Source organism: Pseudopipra pipra, chromosome 1, assembly GCF_036250125.1.
Source record: "Pseudopipra pipra isolate bDixPip1 chromosome 1, bDixPip1.hap1, whole genome shotgun sequence".
NCBI classification, from domain to species: domain Eukaryota; kingdom Metazoa; phylum Chordata; class Aves; order Passeriformes; family Pipridae; genus Pseudopipra; species Pseudopipra pipra.
In genome coordinates this window covers 25,371,202-25,387,308 of record NC_087549.1, presented here as the reverse complement: position 1 = coordinate 25,387,308, position 16,107 = coordinate 25,371,202, and the positions used below count along the sequence as shown (strand labels likewise).

Below are 16,107 nucleotides of genomic sequence, written 5' to 3'. Positions count from 1 at the left end.
TTGCTCCTTCAACTGGAAGTCACACTTGCCTGTCAAAGGAAGACCAATATTTAAATACATCAACAGTATGCAAAAGTCTCTGAAGTAATATTTAAGTCTTATTTCACATCCTGTGGTTGAGTTAATGTATGTTAGTAGTGTAGTTTTTAGCAATGATTCAAACTAAGTATTCCTGACCTCAAATAATAAAGGCCAAATACTCAAAAAGAGAGCTCCAAACAAAAAACCAAAACAAACTCTTACAGTTCTTGTATTCTAACTTTTCTTGTTCTCATTAAATAACAAATGAGTAGACAAGTTATTCCACAGTAATTCATAAACATTAAACAAGCTAATGCATTAGGATGCTTAACACAAGTTCATTGTTGAGTTTATAATATCAGTAAAACCTCTTTCAAATTAAGATTAGTTCCTTTCCTCCTTTTACAATAAGGCAGGTAAAATTCTAAATTTCAAGATGACATCTGATTACTACTGCATGAAGAGGTAAAATTTCAAGGACGTAACTTGTCAATTTTAGCACCCATTCCTGCCTATTGTTAGTAGCTTATTTTTGCCTCTGTCAATTCAATCAGACTTTTCATACATGCAGGTTGGATTTGTCAAAGTTACTGATTTGTGCATAAAGAGTGGAGAATTCATGTGCACACAACATGCGCTTTAGCCCTGAAGTTCAGATGAGCACGGCAAAATCATCAGCACAGCTGACATATTTTACTCCAAAGACTTTTACAGAAGAAACACTGGCAACTTCACAGGAATTTACATAACCTTGTTTTCGGAAAACTTACATTTTTTTGCAGTGTGGGCATTTTGCTAGTGTGTTAAACCTCAGTTCCATCCACTGTAAAAAGAAAAAAAGAAAAAGGTTGAAAAACTGACCTGAAAAAATGTTTATTGCATTTCATCCTAAATGTCACTAGGAAAACATTTTGCTTCTCAGACTTCCTTTGACTTGTTTCTTGCTTTCTTCCATAAGTGGGATGCCCTTTTGTCAGTGGCAACATAGGGCTGGGATTTCCATGTGAACATTTCCCATGACTTGCCTTATAATTACAAAATTCACTTGACGTACTGTGGTTGCATCCACAGGCATACTATGGACAACATTACAAGACTGTTTTTTTCTCTTACTTAACAGCTATGAATATACTCTAAATCAAAATAAGTATGTTTTCTTTGGCACAATTACAAATGAGAGCATTTTCCCATCTTTCCCCAATCCTTGCATCATTTGTGAAAACTAAGTTACGGGTGCACAGAAAGATTAGCTAAAGAATATTTTAGAAAGTAGGCATCTAAGTTTTATGTCATTAAAACAGAGAACACTGTTGGCTTACATGACTTTTAAAAAGATGATATATAAAACTGTACGTGGTATGGTCATAACCTTCCGTGCACGGACAAAAACTTATGTGGGAAATAGCCTTAGTGAAAGTAGTGCCTAGAACTACCTCAACCACGGGACACATAGTGATATATTCATTTAAAAACAGCATGTTCTGTTAAATTTCATTCTGTGATAACAGAAGTACTAAACAAGCATTTTAAACATGTTTGCCTTGATCAAGGGGATAAGGTTATTTTTCTTCACCCTTTAAGAAGTTATAATTGCAGCTCTCTTCTGTTGCCTTTCTCAAGTGGAGGTTAGTTTGCAGTTTTCCTGGTGAAATATAGTTCTCCTCTCCCCTCCCTCCTGGATTTAAGCAAAAGTCACACTGCAAGTTAATAGCAGGGGAAGAAGCCACAGCGCAGATCACCAGTGCCTCGCCTCCATTAGGATCTGCCTTATCTCTGTGAGAAATCTGAAGTTGGCCTACTGAAGTGAATAGTTATAACTTCTAGAACCACAAATCAAAATCAAAGCCTGCCCTTGCATGGAAAACAGGACCAGCCTACAGCACAGCACCATTTAAATTAAGAAAATATTTATGATTTTATGTGTAAAGAAAGAGGATGTGTCTTCTCATGCCTTGCCAGTATCAGCAGATTTTGCTGTAAAGTTTTGATCTGTAGTATTTAAATATAAGAGTATTTAAAGTGTATTTTCCTGCCTCTTGAAGGTGTCCCTCAGTTTTATTTACTTCTCAATTTTATTTACTTGGGGATACTTCACCACTGAAAAGAAATCCTTTTTTTCCAATAACGCATTTAAAGAACAACTATGTAACTGGTATTATTTGTTTACAAGACTTGGCCAAACTGATTTAGCATAGTTCTATTTTATCCCTTAAGACTTCTGTAATACTCCCCACCCGAGCAAAGCTTTTTAGGAGCATTAATTCTACTTCCACATTCCTGGCAGAGGAGCAAGTTAGATATTCGCCTGCATCCCTGTCAAAAACCTACTTGACTTCCCTTAGTTCTACACACAATGAAAGTGGAATTGGATGCAGTTGTCAATGTTAGGAATGGAGATAGGCCTCATCAGAGGGGTTATTCCAGCTTTTGAAACTACAATTCCAGAAACAGAAGACAGAAATAGGTTAAATATAAGTTCTTGATTTAGACTACTTCACCTTCACTTCTGTACACTAGTTTTATCACAGTGTAGACTACTCCATTTCCAAAGTTACTCGTTAATGGTCTTTCTAGAATTTTACTTAAGATTCTAATTATTAGCCCTAATTATTAATGGCTACAAACTCAAATGCATGAGTTGGGCTTCAAGTATAGATGGAAAACAGAGGCAGCAATAATCTGTTTTCATAGAGAGTTACCTGGAAGTAACAGAAGCACTAACTGTTATGATGCTTTCTGCACATACCAGAAATATTTGCAGGAAAAAAAGAGCAAAAATATGACAAGACATTCAAACTACAAGAATTTAGATCACATCAGCAGTAGGGAAAGGCCATGTTCATGTACATTCCAAGTCATGGAGCTTTGGTGGGTTTAACAAGTAGTTAAAATCATGCTTAAGCTGGTATTTTTTTTACACATATTCCAGAATGCTTTAAAGTACCTAATATTGATTCATATTGTTAAGAAAACTTCAAGTTCCAGTCCCATGAAATTTATCTCTCTGCTGAGAATACAAACTGTATTTTTCTAATTGAAACAGTAGAATAAATGATGGCCCAAATCCCTGCTTAGATGTACTGAAACACAAATGAGGAGATAAGGATTCCAGAGCTCTTCATTTCAACTGTGGACAAAACCAGGCATCCATCAAATGTATTACTAGAAGAATATGTCAAACTTTTTTTCCTTCTGAGCCTAAAATAATTCTCAGTGCATTTAATGTAAGATAGAGAGGGGAAAAAAAAAAAAAAAAGAGAAAGAAAAATTCTATGCACACAGAGTCCTACATACAGCTGCTTCTGCAAAAGAAGCTTCCCCTCCACTCCCCTCAGGTCCTTTGAGAAAGCGAAATACTTCTGCAGGTTAAAACTCGTCTAAGTTTTTTGGAAAGTTTAAAGGGTTTTCTATTCAATTATTTCAGAAGAAATAATTTTCATATTTGATTAGTTTAAAAAAAAATTAAATTGACAAAGCACAGTGCTTAGCCTACAGCCTGTGGCTTCCATAGCTTGCTCCTGACTTCTTGTCCTTGAGGTGTCTACAAGCAGGATTGTAGCAGGAAGATGGCAGAGAGGGGGACAACACAGGGACAGCTGTCCCTTGTTCACCACCATTTCCAAAGGCAACTCAGTCTCTGATAGCCACAGACTATCACAGGCAGAGGTCCCTCAGGAGGTGAAGGGGGTTGCAGGGAATGACTTACTGCTGGCAGAAACAGTAACTGTCACAGCCCAAGTCCAGAAGCACTCAAAAAAGCCCAAACCAGATCAAATCGTGATTTAGCAACATAGTTAAACCATTGTCCTGCTCTCCTTTTCTATTCTACCCCTTTTTCCAGTTGTCTGAACTCCAAATCTCCCAGAAACAGTGGAAATCTTAACACAGAAAAAACTTCTATCAGGTTAACAAGGGAAAAAAAGATCTCATTAATAAAATGTGAATAACTATGGATAGTTCAGCTACAGTATAACTTTAGTACTAAGCCTGACAGCTAAGACAGACAAACTTTAAGGCACTCCATAGTATGGAGAGCGCTTTTCATAATCTGTAAAAACACCCCCAACATGTGTAGAGGCAGGGAAAGCACAGCCCATACTGATGCTTTCATATGGAAAAAAAAAATCTTGGAAAGTGGTCAACAAGTTGATACTCTTAAAAGAACACAGAACATGCAAATGACAATTTGATTTTCCCACTCCAGGGATTCCAGCTTTGCTTGTCTATTCTATTTATTTTTTAACTGTCAAGTAAAAGGGATAACTGAATTGCTGAGAGATGCATCTAGCATTATGTATCTTCTTTACGATGTGGAGATGGCAAAAGGCAGAAATACCTACGCAGGAGCCGAGTTTCCAGGCTGGCTAAAACACTTTCTCTGCTCACTCTGAAATCCAAGCAATTTTGTGATTTTTATTAACTAAAACTTTTATTTGGAGAATCTCAGACTTAATTACAGAAAACAAGAGAAGCAAAAGTCTGGTGGAAAAGCTGCGTGAAGTGAGAAAAAAATGGGTTTGTGTCTTGATAACTCAGCACAAAAGAATACCAAACTTCCTACTTCTAGTGATTTGGAAATTTTCTTTTCGATGTACCACGAAGTGACAAATTTGTCTTAGTGGCACATAGAACTATGAAGTTCAAAATGTCACAGTTCCCTAAAGCAATAATTAGATCTGAAGTCACATGCACAAATCCCAAAATAGAAAAACTTAGCCTTTTAAGGCATAATCTAGTAGTTACAGGAAAAAAACAGCCTTTATGGGTTTAGGTTTTTCCCCTTATTTTCACCTGAAGTAGTTCATTGTGTAAAGTACAAAGGTGATTTAGGCTGTACTTATATAAAGCAAATAGGGGATAAAGCCAAGTAAAAATCCCATGCTTATGAAAGTCCCCAAAGACAGGCAAAACAAAAAGACAAGCAGAAAACCCACTTCAGCTACCTTCAGTTACCTTCCATTACTTTCTGCTCTTCAGCAAGGGTTATAAGAGAAATAAATTTTTTTCAATATATAGGTAGAATTACCAGACAGAATATTTCTCGAGCATCTCTCTAATGGCTTTTCAGTTAGCACATTACTTGTAAATTCATAATCAAATTTCTAATTTCCTCTGAAAAAATAAAATGAGAAGTGTAAGGGCTATTTCCCCGCTTCCTGCATTCACCACCTACTATAGTAGTCAAACCATTATAGCACACCTGTCCTGGTTTCAGCTGGGATTATCAATTTTCTTCTTAGTAGCTGGTACAGTGCTGTGTTTTAGATTCAGTAACAATGTTGGTAACAAACTAATGTTTTAGTTGTTGCTAAGTAGTGTTTCCCCTAAGTCAAGGACTTTTCAGTTTCTCATGCTCTGCCAGCAAACCAGGTGCACAAGGAACTCAAGAGAGCACAGGCAGGACAGCTGAGCTGAACTGGCCAAAGGGATATTCCATACCACAGAATATCATGTCTGATATATAAACTGGGGGAAGTTGGCTGAGAGACACTGATTGCTGCTGAGAGACTGGCTGGGCATCGGTCAGCGGGTGGTGAGCAATTGTATTGCACATCACTTGTTTCTCTTAGGTTTTATTCCTCTCTCCCTCTCTTTTCATTACTATTAGTATTGTCATCATTAGTAGTACTGGGGTTTTTTATTTCAATCATTGAATTGTTTTTACCTCAACCCATAAGTTTTGCCTTTTGTCCAATTTTCCTCCTATCCGGGCAGGGGGGCTGGGTGGTGTTCGCAGTGATGGCTGGGTTGAGCCACAAAAGCGCCTCACTGATCCATAAACCTGAAGTAAAATCTGAAGGCAGAAGTCTACTCCATTATAGAACCCGTCACAAACAAACCCTTCTCTCCCTGCTACAAGCCAACATGGAGTGCCATTCCCTAAGCTTTCTTTTTCCTTGAGTATTCTCTGGTCTTTACGTATCTTACAATCCTTTATTTCAGGAACGTAACACCGCTGTCAGGACTATGTGGTTCCTTCAGCTGTACCACTTATCATAGCCATTTCCCATAACTCACAAACCTGACAGAGATTCAAGCACTGCTGAACGATGAAACTAAAGCTAACTTGTGTACTGTTCAAGTATGGCAGCCTCTTATCCATTTAGAAGGCTGCAAACAGTTCAAAAACAGAAAAATATTCTTGCACCCTTCCACTTAAAAAATGGGAACAACTGTCAGCCTCACATATAAACCAAAGCCTCCAGTCTGTAACAACTGACAGATATGCCAGTGGGCAAGTGCCATAAACACCTTTCAGGGATCCATACAGCAATGACAGAACCGCTCTCTTAGCCACTGCAGAACACAGCCACCACTGCAAGACTAAACAGAATCTGGAAGCAAAACTTCATTTTTCAGCACTGTCCACTCTCACATCACTAACCAGTAAGACAGACTTTAAGCTTTATCCATCCACACACAGAAAGACTGTTAAAAGCTTTCTTGAAATGCTTATAAAGATAAGCAAATACAGACTATACATCCACAGCAATATGAGGAGAGAAGAAGCTTTAGTTCCTCACTGATGCCAGAGAGTGAGGCAATACACCCCTTAGAAGTGCTTACAACAAATACCTTGAGGGATAGCACAGTGAGGTGAGAAGGAGAACCTGGTGCTTTACTTACAAGGAACGTATTTCCACAATGCCCACACACCACTCTAGTTCCATCTGGTTGAACTGGCAAGGCAGGCTGAGCTGGCTGCTCTTCTGGAATCAGCATTACTGGACCAAGAGTAATGATGCGTCTACTGCGTTAAGAACATTAGATACACATGTAATTAAGCTAGTAAAAGAGAAGGACGATGCATTTAAGCAATTAGCAATTTAAGCAACTCGGTACCAAATATTTTTACACTTTTTAACTACAATCTGCTTGTTAAAAACAGCTGATGCACCCAGTTTTGGTCTCTCTCTGAAGTGTTTTCCTTTTCAGTTTTGATAACATTCGCTTTCACTCCAAGATCAGCCATGCAAGCCTGAACCCTGTAGAGATCAAAGACTTGCCAGCATATGGCAGAAACACTCATCAGGAGAATGAAATCTTAATACGTGAGCTGAGCAAGCCCGTGAATTGAAATGTACGTCCCTATGTAAAACATGTAGAAAGAGTATGGACTCTTCCATAACCTAGTTCTCCTTCCCACGCTACTGACAATCACGTCAATATAAGCAGCATTTCCACATTTGTACAGTAAAAATTCAACTGAAATCGAGTAAACTAAGAAAGAAAGCCACCCCAGGTTGACTAAATGCAATCAGTTTACTTTATAAAACAGTCTGTAAGTATTTGCTTTTATGTTTAACTTGTTTCAAGTTTAATTATAAAATCTGTCAGTCCAAAATGACAGTAACCAAATCAACCAACTCAGAATCAGGATGAGACTTCTTAGCATGAAAAAGTGAAGGGGAAAATTAAAGCATTATTTAACTTGCATTGCATCTCTCTCCATATACAATCAAAACTGTGTTCTGGATGGCCTCCCTTCATTCAATCTGGAGTCTTACTCCCAACTCTCTCCTTCAAAGTACACCAATTCTGCTCAGTTTCTAACAAGACAAATACATAGACTATCTTAGGGAAACTGTTGGGGTATATATTTTTGAAATTATTTTAATAAAATTACAGAGTTTCTGATTCAGTTTAGTTAGCAACCATGTGATAACTGAAGTATCCCATGAACATTCTTGCACTCTGAGAAAGTGTTTGGAATGTTTTGAAGTCCTCCCCAAAACTGCATTATTAAAAAGAAAAATTCCCACAACTCTCAAACTGTTTCAAAATCAGAACAGCCAATACATTGGTGACTAGGGCACTTGGTATGGTAGAGCTTCCATTCATGTGTCTGCAGACTTAGCTTTCATCTCCATTTCTCGTGTTAGAGCTGCACCACTTACAATCAAACTACTCCTACCTCAGTGGGATCTTTAACACCAAAAGAGCTGAGAGGAAAATGAAAACTCAGCATAAACAGGAGGAAGAACAGGACTGCTTCCTCTCCCATTTCATTCTGGAGTCCCTGCTCTGAACTAATCAAAGGGTGTGTGTTTATAATAATTAAGTCTGCAAGAAATTGTGAATGTTAAGTCCCAGAAACAAGAAGTGGATTTTCTTCTCTGTTGTTCTTTATATCATTTTTTTTTCCTTATGAAGTAGATAAAGTGGGACACACACATCTGAGACTAACACTAAATAGAAGAAGAAACTTTTTTTTCCTCTTTAATCTTAAAAAAAAATATATTCAAAATTGACACTAGCACTACCTATGTCTGTAGTAATTCAGTAATGCTCTGTTAAGTGTCCACATGCAGAGGCCCAGCCTTGAACATCTTTTAATTTTAAAAATTCAACACAAAGAGAATTGTTGCTTTAGAGAAAACTATCACAACGCATTTAGAGTATTTTATTCTTACCAGTTTGGTCTTGGACAGCCTATTTTCCGAGACGTATCCTTACAGATAAGGAGACAGTTACATTGACATCTAACATACTTCTTCCCTGAAGGAGGGTTTTTGATTGGCTAAACAAAAAAAAAAAAAAAAAAAAAAAAAAAAAAAAAAAAACAACACAACCACCAGAGAACACACATCAGAAGTCATAGCAATTCATTTTTTTCCACAGAACAGTATGACAAAGCAGAACAACTTCAGCGACAAGTTCTTGCTAACAGAGAAATACAGTTCCTCTTACAGAGGAAACTTCACAGTCAAGACAAAATTAGAAGTTTTTTCTCTCTTCCCAGACAAAGAAGTAAAAATTTCCTCAATAGAAAAAAACAAGAGATTCTGCAAACTCAGGAAAAAAAATATTCATATTTTAGCAATGACAATTCAAGGCTTCAGTTCAGTTTTGTTTTTTTAAATGTGAGCTTAACGAGTGGTATATTTTAAAAAAAATGACAGTCAAACAAGTCTCCTTGCCTGGTACAATGGCTTCATTCAACAGTGAAAGGATCACAGTCTGGTTCTCAGTCACTAAGGGAACATGTAGACATCACTGTACTCTAATCTTACTTTATACTGAAATTATCTGTCTCCAGCCTTGGAGTCAAGTTTCAGTGTCCCTTTCATACAGCAATTCCAAAGCTGCAAGATACTTTGGCTTGAAATGTTATATATCTGCAGGGAAAGTGACTATCAATGGCAGGTTCTGTACTCTTTCTTTCAAGTGGAAAAAAAAAGTTTTCCAGCAGTTTTAAGGCTACCTGCCTTCTGGACATAATTTAAAGTATTTTTCATATAATAAATCCAATCCTGTGTTTTTCATACAAATGCTTCCAGTAGCTGTGGAGCACTGCAGTATCCTGAAACTGGCAGGAAGAAAAAAATAGAAGCAGGAGCTAAATAGTGAAGACTTGAATTAACAAAAGAGAAGGAGAAACAAATTGGTCTGTGATCACTGGAAAAGAACGTACAACTTAGCATTTCAAAGTTGTTGTATTGTAGTCTACTGTCAACCTAACCAATTGACTGAATAGTACTGCAGTCAGAGGGCATACATCCAGGGAAAGGTGTGGGGTAGTTACTTTGCTTCTCCCACACTTAGAATAACTAAATTCTTCATTTCTCTTTGTCCCATCAAAACCAATTTCATCCTTCTTTACAGAAGAGTAATTACTTAAATGACATCTTTGCTTTCTGTCCTCCTCAGGAGACATCCTGAACAGCCAGCTAAACGAAGATTTATTGTGCCAGCAAACCCTTAAGCTTGCACACTAGCTACACCAGCAGTCAGCTGGGCTCACAGGTCCTTTGCAAGGATGGCAGGAAGGGACTCACCCTCCGTAGGTGAGGACACGAATTCCACCAACCACATACTTCAGCTTCCCCCCCGCTTCCCTCCACAAAAAGAAAATGCTAAAAATCCATTTTACCGTAGCTTCATTGCAAACTGTGCACTTAACCACATGTTGGTGTAGCTTGCCATCCAAATTGATTAGCGACTGGCACACGCGGCAGTTTATTACAGGAACACCGCTGGCATCTGGACTTGCAATAGCAGTGTATGGAGGAGGAAGCTCTGCTGCAAGAGATAAGGAAATCTCAGCTGAAACACTAGAGGATCCTAAAACACTTTCAGCAAATATCATCCCTAAGTCACAGTCTCAAAAAGAGAAAAAAAAAAAATTAAAAAAACCCCAAACAACTCGAAGTTAATGGTTAGCATAAAGAAAGACAAACCTAAGTTTGCATTCCCCTTCTCCACAGCTTCTGTGTACACAAACATCACCCATAGTTGTAGGTAAAGTAAACCAGCAACACAAACACAGCAAGGGTTGGACCTGATGATCTCAGAGGTCCTTTCCAACCCGGCTGATTCTATGAATACACTAAATCAGCCCAGAAATGAGGATCCAACTAAATGCTCATCTCTGCAACTTTATTTTCATACCAACTTTTCACAGTCTTTAGAAATCACGGGGGGGGGGAAACTCAGATAAACCCCAAACCTACTACAGATTAGTAGCAACCAGAGACTGGCTTTTGAAGAAAAAAAACCAGAAAATAAGACACATCAGAAGTCAAAGGTAGGCAAAGGAGTCATAAACAGCCTTTACAAACATCTGAAAAGAGTGAAATATAGACAAGTGTTTATCATATAGTAACAAATACTACAGGTAAAAACACAGAACAGTCCTGTAAAGAAAACAAATCTTGGATGGGAAGTGGCATGAAATGCTTCTTTTTTGAGCACAACAACAGCATACTTATCCTATCTCGAAAAAAAAAAAAGATGAAATCAGAGTTTCTGCTTTTAAGGGTTTCACATATTTTTCTTGTCCAAGAGCCAAAGTGTGGATGGACAAGGTGGTCTTTAGTCAATTAGGACAGGCTAACACAGGGAAGGATATAGTGTAGTGGCCTTAGGCCTCTGTTGAAGAGCAGACTTCAACTTTGCCAGTCTTGAGTCCACAATGCAACAGGGAAGAAACGCTAAAGAACCTTCGAGGTTCAAGAATCCATGGAATGAAAATAATTCAACACAGCAATCTCTCACAAGCTTATTATGACAATTATTTGGCATGTAATAGCACCAACTTTTATTTCACCAAGTTCAGGGCTCTTCAGGTAAGCAAATATGGAATTGGCATATTCAGCAGTTCATAGTTAGCTTTTTTTAAATACTAGTAGTTTGAAATACCTGCAGCCTTGGACTTCAGTGAGTTTTTTTAAAATTACATCCAAGCAGCTAACAAATTTTTCAGAGCAGCAATGAGAGATGAGCCTACTTTCAGTTTACCAACAGCACTGAACAGAACAGTATCTGCTGGAGGATGGCAAGGGAAATCACAGACTGCTATCAAAGCTGACAAGTAGAAATATTAAATTTAAGCATGTAAGAAAGCCCTCATCACTCCTTCACCTTCTTAAAGTGAATGTCATAAGCTGGAGAGATATAAGAAACCCTGTCTGCCCTTCAGATCCAAAAGTCATCCCACACCTTTGAAGCAGCATTGCTGTTCAGTGTGCTCTCACTCTCTCTCTTTGCCACTTGGACTACAAATGACCCAGACCTGTGCTTGATTTTAACTCACAGAGGCAGCAGGAGAACAGTGGATACCTTCAAAAGTGTCAGAATCACATCCAACATACTTGAATTATTTCAGATGAGAAAAAAAATAACTTATATGCAGCAATACAATTAAGTCATGACACACACTTATGCTCCATTATTTGAGCAAGTGAACTTCACACCTTCAGTTTTGATATACCAGTTAGAGAAAGCAACGTCATTAAGAGATATGAGGTAACAATGTTGTGATTTCTTCTGTTTCTGAGGAATAACATTCCTGAAAAAATGCAGCATCCAGTAAAAAAAAAAAAACAAAAACCAAAACCAAACCCACAATATTTTGCAGTACTATGATACCCTATTTTAAGTAAGACTGCCACATATAAGACAGGAGATATTACAAGATATTAACAAACAAAACAAACACACACAAGACAAAACCCTAATACACACACACTTCGGCAATTGGAAACAACCTCAAGTCTAGTAGATCACTGCAGAAACCAGGTTAGAGCTTTGGATGATAGGAACAGCAGTGTCTTCCCCGCGAGTGGCAAAGTCAAGGCTGCTGCAAGGGGGTTTTGGCAGTCAGCAGGCTGCTTAACTGCTCCTGCAGCGAGCAGCTGACACTTTCTGGCTTGGGAAAAAGGTAGCAATAGAACAACATATCAAACTCTACAGTTCACTCCCAGCTTTAAGGGTGCTTTTCTGAAAAGCAACAATTGTGTTCTGGAACTTTTTCACTTTGTCCTCTCCATTTAAAGTGCAATTTCTTAACTCTATCAGCTGGGAATAGGGCAGCAGTACTGAGGAAAGGCAAACAATATCTGGAAGGGTACCAGAACATAAAAATAGACACACAGCCCCCAGCCTTTCAGCTTTCCATGATCCTGGAATACTTTAAAAATTGCTAACTATACCCTTCTAGACATGTATAATTTTCTGTACCCTATTTCTAAGTGACAATTCTTAGGAGTTTGAAAGCTGGTTAACTGAGGTGCAAGAGCCCCTGCAGACACTGCCAGCCACTTCTCCAGCCTCATACTGGAGCTGCTTGGCTTCCAGGTAAGCAGCCTCGCTGTTCCTGTCCTGCTGGCTCAGCAAATATCAGATAGCAAGGAAATAATGGCTGCTTTTCAGAGTGGTGCTGCAGCAAATGACATTTGCTATGGAGCAGAAAGCCAGAAGTATCTTGGCACTGCAACCTTCATGCTTAAAGAAAACATGCATTTGGAAGAGCTCCAAAAAACAAAACCAGCAAAAGCCACCAAAATTAAGTTTAAAGAAAAGTATATTGGAGAGGGTGAGGGCATGGGGGTGGTGAAAAGGAAAATAAAGGCATTGTCTCGGAGTTTGCTCCTTATTACCCCTTAATAAAAATGTTTCAAAGCACATTAACATACTTTGGTATGACCTTTTTTTTTTTGACAGCTTGAATTTCAGCCTAACTATAATATCTAAAACCAGTTCATAAAGGCCTGTCACGCTGGACACGACTGGATTATAGGCAAGTTTCAGGTACACACCGTGAGACATTTAATGAGATACTGAATTTCCTGCTGCTGACATACCAATTTGTAGCTATATTACCAATTTTTCTTTTAAAAAAATAAAGAAAATTTAACACTAATTAGTTCAGCAAGATTAGCAAAATGCCCTACCATGCAGTACATCTGAGTCCCTTCTCACCCCCACAGGAGAGCAATGGAATGGAAGATATCCCATATTCAACCTGAGAAATTCCTTGTGGTGCTTGTGCACTTTCCTCCCTTGGTATTTGAAGGGCAGAAACCACAGAGAACCACTTGCAGCTTACTTGGGTCAAACAAATGACTTTGTTTTGTTTATTTGATTTAGAAGAAAAAATTAAATAATTCTTTATCATGACCCAGGAGGGGGTGGGTGAGGGAAAAAGTTAAATGATTTATGTCAGAGATAGGTAGTTAAGAACTAAGAAAGCCTGGAGGGGGAGGGGAGAGGACACCCTGAAAAAAAAAAAAGGCACTGAATAACCACCTTACTACAGGGAGCAGAGCTGACAGTCCCACCCTTTGTCTATGTGAAAAGTTTCTCAAATTCTCTGGCCTGCATCCACACTGAAAAGATTTTTCTTGCTTGCTTCCATCATTAGGAACAAACACTGAGCCATTACCAGGATTCAACCACTTCAGCTTATACATTTGAAAATGGTCAACTAGTTCCCAGCTGCAGCCCAACAAGAGAAGAGAAGGCTACTTTCAGACTGTGGCCTCTCAAAGCTCAGAATGACATATTGGGCACAGTAGTTAATTACACGGATAAGTCTATTAATGTACATTCAGGTGGTAGTTTTAAGGGCAAAGGGCTTCTTCCTCCTTCCTCTGTCACTCCACACCAGTCAGGTGATGTTAAACAAGGACGCTCTTGCAGAAGGAGGTTTGGAAGCAAACCCCAACTTTCCACAAGAATGCTCGTTCCCTCTGCATCTAGACTTGTACTAGGGAGAGAGATAAAGGCTGCCTGTTAGCTAGAAACGTGGTTTAGTTTGCACAGATCCTTTTACTAAGGAAAACAGAGCAAGGGAAGTAGAGCAACTGGGCCTATATCACACTTCTGCAAGATTTTGTTCTGCAGCTATCTTTTTGTAAGTATTGTAGAGCAGTTTTGAAGGGCTACCTAGTACACTTGCTCATGGACTGACTGAACAAGAGGTCTTTGATGTTTAAGGAGGCTCTACAGTTGGTTCCTCCTCACTTCTGGGAACAAGCCACTTATCTCAAGCACCACACCCCACCGCAGGTGCCCAGCCAGTTACCACGAATTACAGATGCCCACTGAAGGCTCAGCAGGACACAGCTACCAACTGAAATGAGAATCTGGGGTCCAGCTCCTTACCAGGTCATGAGTTTCACCCTGGGTTCAGACAAGAGTCACTGATCTAATGCATTTTCCTTACTTTTTAAATCTATAAAAACTTTTAAAAAAAAGTATACAAAAATAATGGTTACAGGATAAAGACTACTAAGAATAAAAACATCAAACACCAGAATTCAAATTCAGATGGATTTCTGGATTTTTTTTTTAATTTAGGAGATTATGCTAATCCTACACAAATTGATTAGGGAAAGAACAAATAAACAAAACAAAACCCCCAACCTCTGCTGATTTTCCAATATTCCTTTGTCCAATTCAAATGAAAGTAAACAGTCAATACCAGTTACAGCCCTAACTGAAATACATTGTCATATTAAGACAAAGAGAACTAGTTTTCCATGAGTTTAAATATTATTCAAAAGAGACAGATGCTCACTCATTCTACTTACATATATGTCATAAATATATACAATTACATAGAAATCCACAAGAAAAGACCAACACACCGGAGATAAGGATTATAATCTTACATTTTAAAGGCTACTGCTAGCCAAGCTACTCTAATCTTATTGATTCTTTGTTCCTTCAGCTTTCTCTACACCTCACTTTCTGCTCTAAAACATTTAACTGAAAAAAACCCAAAAAAAACTACTAATGTACTTTGTAAACACCCTGATTTATAGTTGCTAAGTAAAATCTTTTCACCTACTTATTAAATATTCAGTATTGATCAACAAGATGATTTTCTTAAGTCTGCGCAAGAAAGGTAATACCATATAATTATGCCACGATTACAGATTTGGAACCACAGTATCTGACTTGCTTTAAAAATAAAGCCAAAGCCAGCTATGGCCTTGAAACGCGTTTGCAAGGACATCCTAGTGGTTTTGGACTTCAACTACCACATTGCACCGAGTCCCTTCGTTATTTCAATCCGGCTGCCAGCACGGGAGCCGATGGCAGCCGGGCACCTCTGGGCTGTGGCACAGCGATGGACGGCACAGCGCAGGGACCTGCGCCCGACACCGCGGCCAGACCCCGCGCTGCGCCCCTCCTGCGGCTGCCAGTGCCCAGCTCGGCTCAGGATCTTCCACCTAATCCTGCTCCTAATTAATGGGGGAACCCAAGTCCAGCAATCACTCTGCAAGCTGCAGCATGAGAGAGAGTTATAATAAGCAGACCGGTTCGGGCTTGTTCTGCCCCTGCAAACAATTATTTTAATGCCTTTTATTCTTCCTGCTGAGGCGCCGAGGCCGGGGAGCACGGCGGGGAGCAGGGCCTACACCCGGCCCTGCGCGGCGTTACCTGTTGTTCCCCCCGCGCCCCCACAGCCGGGGCAGGGCGGGGGCTCCCCCGGCCCGGCCCCGCCGCCCCTCGCCGGCCAAGGCGGGGGAGCCCCCGCACCGCCGCACCGAGCGGAGGCGCCGCGCCCCTGCCAGCGCCAGGGCCGGCCCCCAGGGCCCCGCCGCCCCCCGCCCGGCACAGCCTTACCTCGGGGGCTGCTGTCCGGCAGGTAGGGCGGCGCGGTCGGGGTGACATTGCCGGAGCCGGGCGCGGAGAGCAGCGGGGAGCGCTCGTCCACCCCCTCGGCGGCCATGGCTGCGGCGCGGAGGGCCCTGGCCGCGACCGGGCGCTCGGCGTGGAGGCGGCCGGACCGACGGCGCCGGGGAAGGGGAAGGAGCGCAGAGGAAGGGGCTGGGAATGAATGGGAGTGAGGCG

General features: G+C 40.0%; 1 protein-coding gene across 1 annotated transcript in view; it reads right to left on the bottom strand.

Annotated features, from left to right (window-relative positions):
• Positions 1–16,107, bottom strand: part of PIP4P2 (phosphatidylinositol-4,5-bisphosphate 4-phosphatase 2) — a 24,326-nt gene extending 8,219 nt beyond the window's left edge. Inside the window, exons 1-5 of the mRNA XM_064649154.1 lie at positions 15,880–16,107; positions 9,896–10,044; positions 8,436–8,542; positions 6,649–6,772; positions 792–844 (exon numbers count right to left, since the gene is read on the bottom strand). Coding sequence (XP_064505224.1) covers positions 792–844; positions 6,649–6,772; positions 8,436–8,542; positions 9,896–10,044; positions 15,880–15,985 — 539 coding nt within the window. The 5' untranslated portion in view covers positions 15,986–16,107. The remainder of the gene's footprint in view (positions 1–791; positions 845–6,648; positions 6,773–8,435; positions 8,543–9,895; positions 10,045–15,879) is intronic.